Genomic DNA, 19,364 nt, shown 5'->3' with positions numbered 1-19,364 from the left:
CAAAAACTATTATATATAAATGCACGATGAATGAAGAATTTTTGAACTAACTAAATAATCAATAAGTAATTATTGACCTTATTATATCCTAATTTTATATGTAATTAGTTTATTTTTAATTCTAATAGAATTAACTGGTGATTAATCTCCTAAGTCTAATAGAACTAATTGTGATTAATCTATTTCAGTTCTAATAGTATTATAATTTCATTTACATTCTGAATCCTATAAGAAATTGATAATATTAGGGATGTAAATAAAATTATGATACTATTACAACTGAAATAGATTAATCACAATTAGTTCTATAAGTATGAAGGAAAAGGGGGCGGGAGGAAAGTAAATTCTTAAATTGACTAAAATATCCTTATAATTAATTAGTAATTACTAACATTATCTTATCCTAATTATATATGTAATTAATTTGATTTTCTAATTCTAATAGAATTAATTAGTGATAAATCTAATCCACTCCTAATTCTGTTATAATTTCATATACATTCCTAATCTTATAAAAAATTGATGATTATATCACACTATATATATACCTATGATGAAATTCAAATAACTCACTATAAATTTTTGTAAAAATTGAAGACAATAAGTAAAAAAAAAAAAAGATATGATATTTTTAATTTTATTTTATTAATTTATTTATTCATATATTTATTTTTTTAATCATATAATATTTCCATATATATTCTTAATCCTATAACAAATTAATGAATTACTTTATATCACACTATATATACCTGATATGTCTAAGTTAGTATTCGCAAGTGCACGAACCGTTCCTATAGTAAGGGTAAGTTCACCACAAGTTCGATCTCTCAACAAACTATGAGGCCACTTATTATAAAGACTAATTATCAACACAAAACAATAAAAGTAAATCTAAACACTCTAAATCATCATTTTTAAAAGAATAATATTCATAAAGTAAAGTAACAAAATAATAAATAAATATGCAATGCAAATACAAATGCTTATAATTTAAAACTATATGCTAAATACGGTATTTAGTTTAACCATTTACTTAGTAATCTCCTTGTTTTACTTTAAGCCTAGATCTAATGAATGAAATGGATGATGCGTCTTTTTCTTAAGTCACTCAAACTAATTATGTAACTAAAGTTTCTTATACCTACACAGATTGAAGCAAAGTTGATATCTCTAATACATTCAGCCTATATATGTTCATAACAATTACTATTGCTAAATTAATATGATGGTTAACTAATAATAATAATTGAAACTAATAAAGATATGAAGGTAAAGAAATCATTCATTAAATAAATAAATAACAAGATTCATATATAAGCAAAAAGGCTAAACTAAAAACTTATGAAAACTAGCCTAACATATTTAACCCAATAATTATGATATTAAATAGAAAGATATAAAACAATAAAGTAAAAGCTCCCTCTAGATCCAGAATTTCTTCAAGTAGGAAAATGATTGGTCATCACTCTCCACTTCTTAAAAAGCTCCTTAAATCTTAAAAAGAGTAATGAAAACTAAACTAAAATATTTATGAAAGAACTGTAGAGAAAATAATGGTGGATAAATATAGAGAGCAGATATGAGAAAACTCTCCTCCTCCATTAGAATTAGGTTTGCAGAGATATATATAGAGAAGAGTTCTCCTCTAAATAAGTCCCTCTAGAGATGTATACCTAATATAAGTTTATCTAGTAGATAGGACTTTAAGTATCTTTATCTCCACCAAATACTATCACATAAATAACTCTTAATATAAATCCTAATAATTGTACAAAATGACTAAAATATCCTTTGGGCATTGAAATCGTTGGTCAGGCCTTGCAAATGGCGACCTATGCATCTTAATCTTGGGCCTTGACACGAACATGTCCAATTAAGCTTCTTTTTTAGTATTTAGCTCCATATTTTTCTCTTTTGGCTAATATTACCTGAAAATAGACAATTAAGCTTAAATTAGGTAAAAATACATATTTTCACCATATTATATATATATATAAATATATCATTAGAGCTCTAAAATACCCTTAAATATCTATATATCATTTGGATTTATCAATACCTATGATAGAATTTAAATAAATCAATATAAATTTTTATAAAAATTGAATCAAGAAGTCATGGGAAAAATATATGATAGTTTTAATTTTTTATTTTATTGATATATTAATTTATGTATTCATTATAATAATAATAATAATTATAATAATACTTTATTAGTAGGATTATTTATTATTTAATATTATATTATATTATATACTAATTTATTAAATAAGATTATGTTATAACTTTTATAATAATAATCATACACGTAACGCCGTTACAAGCAATATTAGTCATAATCATAATATATATAAATGTACAAGCAGATTTACTAAAAACACCTTATTAATAGTTAATTAATTGGATTAATAAGGTCATTTATTAATTGATTATATCAATAAAAAGTCTTATTAATTTATTCTAACTCTACTCTATTAAAATTGCAACATTAGTTGTGAGAAGAATTTTTAAACTATCAAAAGTATAACAAAAGTTTGATAATTTTTTTATAAAAATAACATTAAGAATTAGCGGTTGCTAAAATAAGAAATGACGATATATGCAAGAAAAGAGTATCTATTGTAAAGTGAACAAAATTGCAAAACTAAAATATTTTATTAATTTCATTTAATAACATATAATATTTATAACTAATAATTCGTCTACTATAAATCTAATTCTAGAAGTATAACTCTATTAGAATTTTAAATCAACATGACTCTAATTTTAGGTAATATTATTTTAATTATATTTTAATATTATATTAAATGTTAATTTAGTTTTCTAATTATAAAATAATTTTGAATCCTAAATATAATATATCAATTTTATTTTTTATTATTAATTATATATCTAATCTAATATTAGTTTATCAAATACATTATCATATTAATTACTATTTTGAATTTATCTTATTTTTATTATATATAATAACGAGCCAAATTATTATAATTTACGTGTAGCATATAAGTAAAAGAAATTAGTTATTATTAAATAAGTCTCATTAAGAGTATGTTTACTTCGGCTGATCAATGCAGTTGATGACCGATGGCTGATAAACAATAATATCAAGAAAATTTGTTATTAAAAAAATTAATGTCATAATTTCAAACTTTTTTATGAAATACTTTTAAAATTAAATACTCTAATTTATTAATACCAAATTAAATAATTAACTAATAAAAGTTTGTTTTATTTTAATTGCTTAGTATTAAATTTAATTTATGTTCATTCTTATTTATACATATAAACTATAATATCTCATTGATCTAGAACTTTATGTTTTTCACCATTGAATAGAAAGAAGAAAATATATCTTGATTTATGTTTAATAGAGTGTGATTTCTCTCTCTTTTCCCCTTATTTTATTGATGGATACTCTAATCTTTTAGTTTTCGTATTTGCTATATTGATGATATGGGTAGAGAGAAGACCAACTCTTATTTATAGACTAATGGTGACTTTCCATCAAAGCATCAATGGTTACAACCCTTCATGTCATAACATTTACCAATAGTCATAACTATTCAATTCACAATCTTTATTAACCAATAGAATTTAATCACTAATATCTTATTATAATTATATGAGTTATTAATTTCTTACATTCTTTCGTTTGGCTCATATAATTTTAGAAGAACATAAAGTGCACAAAAATTAATGTTAAATTATTATTTTTTTTACATTGGCTATAACATAATATCATTTTTAAGTAGAAATATTAATGCAGGTCATAGCGGTCATATGTCATTTTATCGACATAGTCCCTTCCATGTATCACAATATTAATTCTCAACTTAACATGATCTTTAATAAAGATAACATTAATGATCCAATATTAGTGTCTTTATTTCAAGACTATTCCTATCAATATTACTCTAAAGCAATTATGTGTATCAAATAGAAAACAGAAAAATTATAAACACATAATTGAGCTCAAAGTGTCAAATGTATTAACTTAAAATAAACTTGATACAATACTAGTAATGACGTCTAACAATGCTCATTCTTACAACATTGTTCATTAAATATTTTGGACAGTAATCCTTTTATAAAAGGATCTACAATCATAAGATTTATGCTAATATGTTCAATTGACACTCTTTGTTTTTGAACTTTTTCTTTAACGACAAAGTATTTTATCTCCATATGCTTAGCACCCTTTGAATACTTGTCGTTTTTAGATAAGAAAATTGCTGCAGAATCATCATAATAAATTTTCAGCGGCCTAGCTATACTATCGACAATTTCAAGTCCTGAAACAAAATTTCGAAGTCATAATCTATGAACGATAGCCTTAAAGCAAGCTACAAACTCAGCCTCCATAGTGGATGCAGCAATGACAGACTGCTTCGCATTCTTCCATGAAATTGCTCATTCGACTAATAGGAATAAGTAGCCAAATGAGCCATTAAAGCCATAATTATTTGAAGAGAATCTTTTTTACACATTAGTGAAAAAGTCTTTTTGTAATCAATGCCCATTTTCTGAGTAAAAAGTCTCATAATCATTATGGCTTTAGTGCTCATTATGGTCTAGAGCTATATCAAATGGATGTCAAAACCGCTTTTCTTTATGGAGATTCGAAGAATAAGTTTATATAGATCAACTTGAAGGTTTTTCAATTAAGAAACAGGATCATATGGTGTGTAAACTAAAGAAATCAACATAAGGACTTAAACAAGCGTCCCGTCAATAGTATATTAAGTTTAATGATACCATTACTTCTTTTGGATTTCAAAAAATATCGTTGATTGGTATTATATATATATATATATATATATATATATATATATATATATGAAAATCAATGGGAGTAATTTTATTTTTCTTGTTCTATATGTTGATGATATTCTACTTGCTGCTAATGATCTTGGTTTGCTATATGAAACTAAGAAATATCTCTCTAATAATTTTGAAATGAAGGATATAGGAGAAGCCACATATATGATAAGAATAGAAATGTTTTGTGATAGATCACAAGGATTATTGGAGTTATCTTAAAAGGCTTATATTAATAAAATTTTAGAGAGATTAAAATGGACAAATGCTTAGCAATGATAGTTTCAATTCAGAAAGGGGATAAATTTAATCTTATGCAATGTCCAAAAAATGAATTTGAATGAGAACAAATGAAGAACATTCCTTATGCATCTGTTGTTGAGAGTTAAATGTATGCTCAAACTTGCACTAGACCGAATATTATTTTTGCTGTTGGAATACTGGGCAAATATCAAATAATCCATTATTAGATCACTAGAAAGCTATAAAGAAAATTCTTAGATACTTGCAAGGAACAAAGGATCGTATGATCACTTATAGAAGATCTAAGCACCTTGAGGTGATTGGATATTCAGATTCAGATTTTGCTGGATATGTTGATACAAGAAAATCAACATTGGCTACTTATTCCTATTAGCTGAATGAGCAATTTCATGGAAGAATGTGAACAGTCTGTCATTGTTGCATTCACTATGAAGATTGAGTTCGTAGCTTACTTTGAGGCTACCATTCATGGATTATGGCTGTGAAATTTTATTTCAGGACTTGGAATTGTCGACAGTATAGCCAGGCCGCTGAAAATTTATTGTGATAATTCTACAGCAGTTTTCTTATCTAAAAATGATAAGTATTCTAAGAGTGCTAAGCATATGGAGATAAAATACTGACGTTAAAGAAGAAGTTCAAAAACAAAGAGTATCAATTGAACATATTAGTACAAATCTTATGATTGCAAATCCTTTAACAAAAGGACTACTGCCTAAAGCATTTAATGAACATGTTGTAAGAATGGGCATTGTTAGACGTCATTACTAGTATTGTATCAAGTTTATTTTAAGTTTATACATTTGACACTTTGAGCTCAATCATGTGTTTCTGTTTTCCTTTTTTCTATTTGTTATACATAATTGTTTTAGAGTAATATTGGCAGAAACAGTCTTGAAGTAGAGACACTAATGTTGGACTATTAATGTTATTTTTATTAAAGATCATGTTAAGTTGAGAATTAGTGTTGTGGTACATGGAAGGGACTATGTCGATAAAATGATATACGACCGCTATGACTCGCATTAATATTTCTACTTAATAATGATATTATGTCATAGCCAATGTAAGAAAAAAGAATTTAACATTAATTTTTGTACACTTTATGTTCTTATTAAATCGTATGAGCCAAGTAGGATAATGTAAGAAATTAATGACTCATATAATTATAATAAGATATTAGTGATTAAATTTTATTGGTTAATGAAAGGTTGTGAATTGAATAGTTATGAATATTGGTAAAGATTATAACATGAAGGGTTGTGACTATTGGTACTTTGATAGAAAGTCGCCATTAGTCTGTAAATAATAGTCGGTCCTCTCTCTACTGATATCATCAAAATTATAACAAATATAAAAATTAAAAGATTAAAGTATCCATCAATAAGAAAAGGGAAAAAAGGAGAGAAATCACACTATTAAACATGAATCAATGTATGTTTTCTTTCTTCTATTTAATGGTGAAAAACATAAAATTCTATATCAATGGGATATTATAGTTTACATGAGGTGAAAAATATGAAGTTCTAGATCAATGAGATATTATAGTTTACATGTGGTATTAGAGCATAGTTTGAGAAATCATGTTTTTCCGTAATTTTGTTTGATTTATTATTGTTGTGGATGCATGTAAGAATTAATTCTTGTTTTAGCAAATAAAATTTATTTAATTAATTTTACATGGTTTGTATTAAATATTGAGGTTTTAATTGAGATTTTGAGATTGTTTTAAAAAGAAATTTTTAATTTCTGCCAAATATTGAGGTTTTTTATTATGCATGATTTAGAATTAAGATTAAATGAAAGTCTGGATTAAATTAAGATTTATATATCTTATTTTTTCTTTTTTGGATTTTCTTACACCGTTTGATTTTTGGGAAGAAACTTGCGCGCATGAAATAGTAAGAGTGCGCATGTACTGTTAGTTCTGGTTTTAAGGGAAAAGGGTCAGTTTGGTCCCTACAGTTTCATTTTCTTACCAGATTGTCTATAAAGTTTATATTCTTCCTATTAAGTCCGAAATAATTTACAGTTTTGTCCTAATAAAAAAACTCTTAATCCATATTCATCCTTAATTCTTAGTACATATATATATCAGTAGTTAATGCTTAATTGAAATTAAGTTAAATATTTAATGAAAGTAGATATATTATTTAAATATATTATTGTAAACTTTTAAAATTTATATTAAGAACCATTTGCTTGTCACCAAAGTGACCAAATTTTTAAAGTAAATAAATTTCAAATTATAGATTATAATTTTCAATTACTCATAAATTTCATGTTTAAAATGACACTTACGGTTTTTTGTATATTTATGGGTAAATTGAAATTTATCATCATAAGATATTTAGGGATCAACCCAAAGGTTGATTAATTATTTTATAATTAATAAACATAATCGTAGTGATTAGTAATTTTATTTTTACATATTCAAAGATAGAAAAATAAATTTAGTTATGCATATATAATTACCTGTAATTGTTTACCCAAAGGAGAATTTTGATATATTATGTTTATATTTGAATTTATGGAATAAATATTATGAATCAAAGCATTAATATATGAGTATTTTATGTTATTTTATTTGCAGTATCTATTCCCATTTCTCTTCATTCACCTGCTTCATCTGTTCCATTATTTAACGGTTTGAACTTCTCCGACTGGTGAGAACAAGTTCTGTTTCACTTAGATGTTCTGAATCTTAATTTAGCACTTCAAATTGAGAAACCTGCTACTATTACTGACGAAAGTAGCAATGAAGAAAAAGCTTTATATAAAGCTTGGGAAAGATCTAATAGATTAAGCTTAATGTTTATGCGAATAACTGTTACAAACAACTTAAAATGTACAATTCCTAAAACTGACAGTGCTAAGGAATTTTAAAAGCTTATTGAGGAACATTCTCAAACAGCTGATAAGTCATTTGCTGATACATTGATAAGTAATTTGACCAATATGAAATATAACGGTTCACGTGCCATGCATGAGCATGTTCTTGAAATGACTAACTTAGCGGTAAAATTAAAGACCTTAGGAATGAATATGGATGAGTATTTTCTAGTACAGTTTATACTGAACTCCTTGCCTTATGAACAATATGGTCCATTCCAAATGAACTATAACACATTAAAGGATAAATGGAATGTAAATGAATTGACCAGTATGCTTGTTCAAGAGGAGACAAGATTAAAGAATCAAAGAGCTCATTCATTTTATTTTTTAAGTCATCAAGAAGCTGGAAAGAGTTACAAAAAGAAAGGTGGAAAGAGCAAGAAGAAAGGTTTACATAACCTAAATGGATCTTCTAAGCTGCTCACAAGAAGAAAACACACATTGATTCATATTTAATAGAGTGTGATTTCTCTCCCTTTTCCCCTTATCTTACTGATGGATATTCTAATTTTTTAGTTTTTGTATTTGCTATAATTTTGATGATATGGATAGAGAGGACCAACTCTTATTTATAGACTAATGGCGGCTTTCCATCAGAGCACCAACGGTTACAACCCTTCATGTCATAACCTTTACCAATAGCCATAACTATTCAATTCACAACCTTTCATTAACCAATAGAATTTAATCACTAATATCTTATTATAATTATATGAGTCATTAATTTTTTACAATACTATTTTTTTATTTTAGTTGGAGAAATAATTGGTTTGATGTTTTAAATATTTTGATTAAAATATTTAACTAAAACAAAAATTGTAAGAAATATATGGTTTATTGACATCCAAAAATATTTCTAAACGAGTATACAACAAGATAAATTTATAAAATTTCGATTGTGAATTTGCTTGATTTTATTTTTACTTAAACTATATTTTTATTTCTAATAGATGATTGACTAGATTAATATTTATGAAGTTTTAGAAAAATATTTAATTAAAATTAAAAATGATATTCTACCATAAAATAAGACATATTCATACCTCAATCCTTTTATAAAAAAAATAATAAAATAAATTTTTTGAACAAATTATTTTTAGATTTGACTATAAATAAGTTATAACTATTAGAATATAAAAACTATTTTATAATGTAAAAATTAATAATAATTGAAAATTTGATAAAAAAACAAATACCCTTCTAAAACAAATTATATAAGAATGTTTGATAATTATATATTTTCTTTTGCTATATCCAAAGATGGTAATGAAATAATTATTTCATTATATTACATTCCATTACATCATAACAAACATAGTTTTATAGTTTATAATTTCTTTTTCTTTCCGTTGGATTTTGTTTTAATTCTTTTTATTTTTTGTTATGTCATATTATACTCAACGAATTCTATTAATATTATGGATATATGATCTGCTCATGCAATCAAATAGAATTCAATAAAATTAATAACCAAACTCATAAAAGAAAACCCATAAAAGAAAAAAGAAAGAAAAAAAGAATTTACTGACTCCTATGAAAAATATTGTGATTAATTTATAATTTTATTTTTACATCTTTAATTTTAGAAGTGATATATATATATATATATATATATATATGGGCGAGCGGTAGAGTCACGCTCTTTAAACGCCTTAAGAAATAGACGTAAGTCATCGATTTAAAGGTTTTTCTATTTTTCATGAAACTCCGGTCTTAGTCTTTATTTTTCATAAGAGGATATAAGGATAACTGTCTGGCCTTGTCGAACCAGCGTTATATAATTATTTTGGAATGTTCATTATATATATATATATATATAAAATTTTATTTTTGTAGTATGTAGATTGAATTTTCCTTGTGGCTTTCAAGTTCTCAAATATGTGATCTTTATGTGAAGAAAATAATGTTATTATGGTAGCCATTATATGTGAAGAAAAAGAAAATAATATTTGGGATCACTTGCTTGTGGGGTATATTGTGATTATTGATTTTTCTTTGGCCGGAGTCCTATGTATCCTTGTGTGTTCTAAGAATTTTATCTAATAATTGTAAACAATTATATTTTTATTTATAAAATTAGAAATTTATATTTAAATAAGATATATAATTCCATAAAAAAAATTTTGAGGTATTATAAAAATCAAAATCTAATCTATTTATTAATTTACTAAAGAAACTAAAATGAAATATTAATTTTTTATTAAGTAAATAATATCGAGCTAAATTATTATAAATTCACGTGTGCCGCACGTGAATAAAAACTAGTATATACGAAGTACGAAGGGAAAAGATTTTGAACTGACTAAAATATCATTGTTAATTTTATCATAATTCTATATGTAATTAATTTAACTTTCTAATCCTAATAGAATTGGTTAGTAATTAATCTTCCAAACCTAATAGAATCAATTAGATTAATCTTCTAATTCTAATAAAATTAATCTAATTCAATCTTAATCCTATAATAATTTTATATACATTTCTAATTTTATAAAAAAATTGATAATTACTATATATATATATATATATATATATATGATAGAGTTCAAATAATTCAATATAAATTTTTATAAAAATTAAAAAAAAAATCATATAAAAAAATATGATACTTTCAATTTTATTTTATTGACATTAATCTATATTCTTATTATTATAATACTTCATCCGTATGATTATTTATTATTTACTATTATATTATATATAAATTTATTAAATGACTTGTATAATAACTTTTATGATAATAATTTTCACATGTAAGGCGGGTGATGAGCAATACTATATGTATTATATATATATATATAAATAAAGGCACTGCCAAGAACCTGAAAACACCATCATCACCACCAAAAGCTGAGACAATTGCTAGTCATAAGCATTTCATGTATTTTAAGTCTACTAAAGTTCAAAAACTATACCTAATATACTAGTAAATCAAATTTTGCAACATTGACCTAAATTCAGTGGCACAATCTTCACTATAAGCAGGGCAGTGGCATACAATCCTCAAATTTATCAATTTCTCTACATCATGTTACAGCTTTCAATGTCCTAGTTTACAGATGAGCAGCATACGAACTGTGCCCAGTATGGCCTTCCCTTGACTTTCCTTTTCTCTCTCTTGATATCTGCAGGATACCTAGCAGGAGAATTCCATTCTTTACCTGCATCTTTCTTGATTGACTCGGCTACATTCATTTGAGTACCCAGAATTAGGTTCGGTGTTGGTGAAGAACCATGATCTTTTGTACTTGCTTCATCATTTTGAACCACCGGCGGTAGGTTTTCTTTGGTATTTGGCAACTTGGATTTGGTTTCAGCGTTGGCCTCACCTAAAAGGCTCTTCAAGGGAGTGTGTTGCTTTCCAGTGCTCCAGTTCGTGACCTTGGCGATTCTTTCTTCGTTCTTCTTTCTTCCTTGCGACTCGTTCACAACGTGAGTAAGAGAAGGAAACCAACCAGCTTGCAGAGAAGCAGCATTTGGTTGTTGCATATTCTGTACAGTTTGGATTTCAGAAGCAGCAGCTTTGTCTCCATCTCTAGGTTCAACCAATGTCATGAATGATGGAGGCTCAAAAATATCTGATTTATCAGATTGTTGTTGCCCCTCCAGGAAAGGCTTTGTCTTCTTCAAGTCAGTTCTCTCTGCTTCTGCTGATGCTTTTGAACCATTTGATGCCATTGGTTCAGTGTCAACAACAGTTGGCATATCTGATTGGGTAGAAAGAACTGTTGCATGGTTCGAGAACAACCGACTGAATTAATGGAAACATGATAATTCTCTTCGTGCAAGAGATAATAGAGCATAAAGAAAACAATCACATTACTAATAGCATTTAACTAGTATTTGCATCTAACAACCTGAGATTTATATGCCAGTTATCAACATGTGATGCAAACTTTTTCAGTCTTGGACCAATCCTTCTAAGAGCCCTCCCTACTTAATAATAAAGCCATAATCATAGAAAGAATACTATAGTAAAGTTACCTGATACAGAGCCCCAGTGGCCTTCCAAGCTATCAGTTTGGCTACCCGAATCAACAGAAAGGTCAGTTACAGATGCACCAAGCTGTTGTGTACTAAATTTATTTTCACCATCATCAGGAAAAGGCTCAGATTGATTCTCAGATGCAGCCCCTACAAAGTCTCTGGCAGGATTATCTCCAACAGTCTCATAGTTTTGAATGGAAGATGAAATACCTAAAGGAGAAAGTTGAGTCTCTTGTGTCACGTGTTCTTCTGAGGACTTGTGTAATATGTGAACATCCTCAATTTTATCCGGAGGCTTTTGTAATACATCAATTTTGTCAATGTTATCTGAAGGCTTCTGCAACAACTCAACATCCCCAAAACTATCTGAAGACTTTGGTAATTTATAATTGTTCCCAACATTATCTGATTGAGCACCTGCATTAGCATTGGCAGCATCCTCCACCAGTACCCTTTCATTGCCATTGCTTTCAAGTTCCTTTACATCTTCCTGATTATTTGACGTGCTGCTCAAGTGTATGCTTTCAGCTTCTGATAAGTTCCTCCCCGAAGCATTAGTTACATTCTCTGAGGTAATATATTTTTCCAGAAGACCATCAGCAGACTTGGGCATCGTTGTCTTCAGTAAATGATTTCCATCCATTGATCCTAATATTGGATCATCTTCCCCAGTTTTAGTTTCAGATGCACAATAGCTTTCAACTTCACCCTCCTCAGAATTTGCTATTAGATTTTCCATACAACACTCTTCTTTAATTCTTCTACACCTCTCATTTTCAGCTATATCACATTTTTCGACTCTACTCTTCTCATCATCACCTGCATCATCCACATCAAATGTGTCAATTATCTGCCCGACTTCAGCATCCATTGGAGCAGTCACAGGATTTATATCAGTTAAGACCTTTGAAGCATGTTCTGAAGAACTTGTTTGTGATGAACTTTTACCGACAGGTAGCTGTTCTTCAGGACATCGAACCGTATAGCTTTTCCCGACCTCAGATTCAGGAGCATATGCATGGTCATCAAATTCTTCTCTTCTTTGGCTTGCATTAACTGTGACCTTGACCGGAGGCATAACATCTTCAGTTTCATCAGGAAATTTGTCAACAACTAGCTCATTGTCCTCACCTGTCTGTTCAAGCTTGTCTTCCAAAACATGCATATCAGAAACAGACACCTCTGTGCCTTTAGAAACAGAAGCATTATCCTTGAGAACCGGCTCCTTAACTTCATTGCTTATTTCAAGCGAGTCAACATTTACTAATTGGGATAATCTCCCTCCATTAAGATCCTTAAAGCCTTGAATCATGGCCTCAGCATTTTCCACTTCAGGTATATCGCCAGAAACCGAGAACATATGGAATTCTTCACTTCCTCTTTCCTCTCCATGGCTAGTCTCAATGAAACTGCCAGAACAGCCAGAGGCCACTTCTGGAACAGCATCCTCCTTAATTTGAGAAGTATGAATAGAAGAATTCATGAGTTCAACAGATTCAACTTCAGGAGAGAGCCTATTTAAAGATATATCAGAATCTAATTTATCTTCAACTTGTTCCTTCAATTGAATAGCTCCAGCATCTGGATCTGAAGTTTTATCCTCTGGTTTCCCTAACTTAGAGACCTCAGATACTTCACCTGCATTATTGATGGGTGAGACCTCAACATCCAGAAGCTGTCTATCCAAATTTATTTTTTCATTCTCTTTTATGTCATTCTCTATAAAGTCATCATTGGAATTGTTCTTTCTATTCTGTGTTTCTTCGTTCCCTTTTGCATCAGTCTCTGGCACAACCTCACCAGCAATTTTCTCATGATTCTTCTGTAACAAATCTGTTTCAGTTTCAAGTTGGATGGGGTTTGAGTCAAATGTAGAACCTCCTTTATCATCACTGGATTCGTACATAGATTCTTCAGTTCTATAACCGCTTAAGGATCTTTCTGTGAAGTCAATGCTTACACTGACAACATGATGTCGAGAGTCTTGTGCGCTTCCAGACGAACTACTCCCTTGAATTTCAGTATTTTGCATATGGCTGCTGTCAGCTGAACTGCTTGGAGGTGAAATGGTAGCTGCAGAATTGCACAATGTTATCATGAAAATTGGGAAATTGGAATCAGAAATTTATATTTGATGGATACAATGGAAAGAGAAGAAGATGCCAAAAGTACACAATTTATGCAATTGATAAATATTCCATACAAAATGCAGCATCAGATGAAGGTTGCACTCTGTATTCTTAATATTTGCAAAAATTAAAAATTCTCATAATAGAAGATCACTCTGCTTCTGAAGTTCCAAACTATGAAGTTTGATAGTAAGCGATATCAAATATTTTGGCAGTGGCAAAGGGACCCTATTGTTAATGATTGAATAAAGTCAACCATCCTCTCGAAGGGTAAAACTCCAAACCTACCAAATATACATGAGAAGGCTGCTGTCTTATTCAACTGTTCCAGTCATTTTTCTTTGTACACCAAACATCATCACTGTTCCATGTAACTTAATATTAGACGAAAAATCTATTTATCATCTTTCACTCAAAAGCCTTTATTTTTTTTATCTCCTCATAACAAGCCAGGAAAATTGAGAAGGGAAGCAATACGAGAACTGTCTTCCTTCTTGAGCGGAAAAATAAACCTCACAAGCCTTCTCACCAAATCCAACCATTAGTAAGAATTATCATCATTTTCTACACCTTACTGCAATCACAAAGCAAAAGCAAATGTTTTGAAGTAACATTCATCTCCTTTTGAAGGTTATAAAAGGCAAAGTCCTCTCCCAATATGCTTCCTGAGTGGACTGAAGATAATAGGAAGAGCGGCAACAATTTTAGAAGACACAAGCATTACTCAGAAATGGGAAATTGCAACTCCATCCCTTTTTATTATCTTAAAACAATTTCACAAGCCTTTCACGTCAAACCCCACCCTCAGAGGACTGTACCTGACCAGTCATCCCACAATTACACCACCAAATCACCAGGCTGGCTGTCTCTGTATAATTATCAATTTACCCAATTGTTTAATGAACATGAATGAAATTGACACTTTTTAATTTTGTGTGACATTAGCACAATCACACAAAAAAAGCATAAAAGAAACAAATTAATGAAGGAAATCTATTCAGAAGGAGAAAATAAAAACCAAAACAAAATCATACAAGTTAAAAACACTAGATAAACCAAAAAAAGAAATATCTTTTACGTTTTCAAATGAAATAAGGAAATAACATAACTAATCCTTGCTTTTAAGAAATCAAAACAATATGGATACTGAACCTTTTGTTTGCTTGGCACATTATCATGCTCTAGAAAGTGGAAACTCAATCTTGTGTTTCAATATACATGCTGCCAAAATCTTGAATGACTTCATTTGCAACTCAGCAGTTAAAATAAACTCCTTCAATAATGAAAAATCATATTATAATTCACCTAAACTCCTTTCAGCAGCATCCTTAACCTCAAAGATTTTCATACTTCATCTTCTCCTGGAGACACAATAAGTCCCAAGATTTTACTATCATCAAAAGCCTGTTGGTTTTTAGTGCTGTTTCAAATGGCTTTACTCTTTCATAAAAGTATGCCAATGAAACGCTCTTAGAGAGGTGAAATTGTTCAATCTGAACTTATACCTGGCATTGCGGATGAACTTCCACATTCAACAACGAAGTGATATCCATCTTTATCTGAATGGAGAAACGAACCTACCAGTTCATCAACCTTTCTATCTTCACCTCTTTAAAATCTCAAATAATCCTTGTGATGGGCTAAAGCGCCTTCTCTCTCTCTGGTGTAAGGAGAAGTTCCGATTGAAGGAGTGTTGAGTTTCTGCCTCCTGCTCTTTTACTGCCTTTTTTTCATTGTTATTCCTCATTCACTGCTGGTTTCAACCTTTTTACTTCCATGGGTACTAAATCTTTTTCATCATAATATATTATCATATTTTCTCAGTCAATCATCCTTCAAATTATTGCTTCAGGAATATTTGATTTTCATAGAAACGTATGAAAACTACATAACCAAATTATAACATTCATCAAAGGTTCATAGTGAGAGATTTGAGACTAATAATGTCAAGTCTTCAGCCAATTCTGTAGGCATGCTTCAATTTTTCTAATTCGTGTCTGCATTTTAATGAACGACTTCATTCATCCAACTGCTAGTTTCGCCCGCGTCCTTTACAGTCCTCTTCTCCTTAAAGAGAGGTTATATAATCAAAGGACTTTTCTGCCTCTTTTTTCCTCTTCAAAATCCATATCAGAAGACTTATCCTTACTGCATCACTAAAATTATTTAGTTCATCTAAGAAAAGAATCATATCAACTTTCTCTAACTCAAAAGTAAGTCCAGCAAATCTTAGGTTAGTACCTGAACAAGAACTGGATTTTAGTTAAACTAGAACAGCCGAAATCTCCTACTTTCTTATATTACCTCTATGTGATTGTGATATTAAGCTATCACAAGAACATACTGGAAGTTATAGCCAAACAGAGCCAATGACAGAAAAGAAAACATCAACCCAGGTAAGGATCACAAGTCATGATCCACTCTTCCTGAATTATATATAATTACAGAAGTAAATAGAACCAAGAAATGATAATTCCATTGAATAATTATCCCTTAAAGAAGACTAAAAGCTAATCGATGTATCTAGAACTCAAGAAAATAAGGCAATTTTGGAAAACATATTGGATTCCAGTTTCATACTATTCATTTTACATATACAGTAGTAAAATCTTATCTACGGAAACTACTAAAGTCCCATCTGTCAACTCCTATCCCAAGAAAACACTACATAACACAAGTAACCTGATATAGAAAAAAAGAATGATAGGAGAAACATATTCTGGAAAATAGTATAATATTCAATTCAAACATTTAAAGTATACAATTAACTTTTCCATCACTAATCATCATAAGTACTCTGAAAATCATAGTTCTGAAAAGGTAAAAATGACATACAATAGCGTCGGTAAATAAATATGCATTTGGGCAAACAAGAACCCCCTGAGGACCAATGGCAGTGTCTAAACTAATCAGTTCCTATACTGATTCATTGAAATTGAACATTTTCTTAAAGCCTCTGTCTATCAATCAAAAATAATGGTTTATGCAATTTGCCACTATAGTAAATTACAACTATGACTTGCAAGCTCAACAAACCATTCAGGACTGTTCCACCCATCACTACAGTGAAAAGGCAAATGCATTGATGACATCAGTTATGGTAATACTAAATCCAGTCATAATATTAATATGCTAAATCACCCTTCAGTTGCCTCACATCTAATAATTAACAAGCAAAGCTACCTCATCAAACCAAAGCATTTGGGTAACTTATATACCCAACAATAGATGGTAAAATACACACTAATATACAGATAAAAGAGCTGTCCTGTCAATTAACTATTTAATCATTGAATACTCACCAGTAATTGCATCATCCTCATATGATAAAGTGGTTCTTGTATCATTATTTGCAACGGATGCCAAGAATGTTGCCAGCTTCTTAACATCCTCTGGAGACTCTTCAATCACCTTCCGAGATCCACTGTCTGGAAACTCCGCAACAGCATCTGCAAAGACTTCGTCTTCTGATCTACCTGATCTATCTCCTATTGCACCACTGCCCTTCTCATTACTACTTCTTTCCAAAATCCGTGGACCTTAAACACCAAATTTATCGGCATTAATCCAGGAATACAATTCTTCACCTATTCTACAACACATGTACCAAAACGTCTCCACACATTTTCTCAGCAACCAAAAGAACAGTGCAAAAGATAAAAGTATTTGTGAAGGAGATTTCTCACTAGGGGTTTTGTGATCTTCATCAGATTGATGCTCATCCTCAGACATAGTAGAATGGGTAGAACCCTCTGATTGAACTAACTTATACCCTTCAATAGTACCACAGATCTTCTTGTGTGCACGCCTGTGTTTTGCACTTGGATGCGGATTTGGGAATGGCCAACCACATTTATGACATACATGAACTCCATGGTTATCATGTCCTACATAATTCAACAACAACGACGACAAACAAAAACAAATGTCTTCCCGTAATCACATCACAAAACGACAAAGTACAAGAAAATAAAAGAAAACCCAATGATGCGAATAAACAAAACAACCCAGAAAATCTTTCTCCATAAAGAAACAAGAAAACAAAGGACCCAACAATAAACAAGAAAAGGACTTGATTTATTACTAAAACAAAGAAACAAGAACTCGACGAACCCATGATAAGAAAATGGAAAACTAAAAGAAAAAACAAACCTGATGAGTGATTTCTTCTATGATCTTGGTTATCCATTACTCGCAGCCAAACAAGAAAAACTGCAGAGTATAAGGCGAGGATTTTGCGTACACTGTCTAAAACCAACGACAATGAGAGACTTTTTTAGAGTGAGAGAGCGTATGTGTGAGAGTAGGGGAAAGGAAGAGGACACAAGCAGAAGTCTTTCTTTCTCTTGATTTTTCTTTTTTCTTTTTTTTATTCTTTTGGCTCTAGCTGTGGGAGGGGTCTACGGAGAAGTACGGTACACTGACAGACAGCGAAGATAACGCCCTAACCTGTCCCACAAGCGCGCACGTTAACCCTAACCAATCTTCTACCTACAGTTTCACCAGAAAAGCAAAGCCTTATGCTGTAACAAACGCTTCAAGTGGTTGTACTTGAACCCTTTGCAGTTTATACATTTTTAAGTGTAAATAAACATCATTGTGGTTCTGGTAATGGAATCATTAGCTGAAGTTGTAAACCCAGATTTTGCATTTTGGATTCTTTTCAAACGAAATTCTGAGGAAAGAATTTATAAGATAAAATCTCAATATTAGAAAACATATAATTAATATAAGTGCTGAAATATATCATTACTTTTAAAAATCACAATCAATTGCAGTTTAGAAGAGTTATTCAAAGCATTCATCCTCTATTAAAATATAAACTTTAATCAAAGAAAAACTTAAACCCTGAACCCCTATTTAAATAAATACTAACTCGACACTTTATTTGAGAAAAGAAGAAGATTAAAAGAAAATAAAAGGGAAATATAAGAGCTACTAGAAATAAATTTGTGGGCCATATTTTCTCGCACTTTCCTCTCTCTCTTTTCTAATTTTCTCCCTTACCAAACATATAGACTGAAAATATTTTTAAATATAAACGTCACATTTCTAATGGGCTAAGATTTTTAGGTGCGCCAATAGAAAAATTTCAGAAATATTTTTAAATTAGTAAAATTATTATTTTTGTTATGTAAATTTTTTTAAAATATACTGTTTTTAAAATTACTTTTCAAAAATATAATATACCTATTTTTCAATTTTTTATTATTTTTCAGTTGTTATAATAATTAGAAAAATAAAAAAATCGAAATTGTATGTTTA

General features: G+C 29.5%; 1 protein-coding gene across 2 annotated transcripts; it reads right to left on the bottom strand.

The window, feature by feature from the left end:
- Positions 1-10,834: 10,834 nt before the first annotated feature.
- Positions 10,835-18,896, bottom strand: LOC8270577. Of its 2 annotated transcripts, XM_015720116.3 has the most exons (5): positions 18,252-18,894; positions 17,786-17,986; positions 17,402-17,638; positions 11,968-14,043; positions 10,835-11,708 (listed from the first exon to the last, which is right to left on the bottom strand). In XM_015720116.3, exons 1-5 carry the CDS (start codon positions 18,286-18,288, stop codon positions 11,032-11,034), a joined length of 3,228 nt encoding a protein of 1,075 aa, XP_015575602.2. In that variant the 5' UTR covers positions 18,289-18,894; the 3' UTR covers positions 10,835-11,031. The 2 variants fall into 2 exon arrangements, with proteins under 2 accessions (XP_015575602.2, XP_015575603.2); XM_015720117.2 differs by having other exon boundaries at positions 17,402-17,630; positions 17,786-18,896.
- Positions 18,897-19,364: the final 468 nt, after the last annotated feature.

The sequence above is a fragment of the Ricinus communis genome, chromosome 1, assembly GCF_019578655.1.
Source record: "Ricinus communis isolate WT05 ecotype wild-type chromosome 1, ASM1957865v1, whole genome shotgun sequence".
NCBI lineage: Eukaryota > Viridiplantae > Streptophyta > Magnoliopsida > Malpighiales > Euphorbiaceae > Ricinus > Ricinus communis.
The sequence above is the reverse complement of the archived record's forward strand: the minus strand, read 5'-3'. Positions and strand labels throughout refer to the sequence as shown.

Excerpts from the sequence above, each read along its gene's own strand:
- LOC8270577 (XM_015720116.3), bottom strand. The coding sequence starts at position 18,288 with ATGGATAACCAAGATCATAGAAGAAATCACTCATCAG. Across the intron at positions 17,987-18,251 it reads TAGAAGAAATCACTCATCAG|GACATGATAACCATGGAGTT; the intron begins GTTTGTTTTTTC and ends TGAATTATGTAG. Across the intron at positions 14,044-17,401 it reads TGAGGATGATGCAATTACTG|CTACCATTTCACCTCCAAGC; the intron begins GTGAGTATTCAA and ends GCAATTCTGCAG.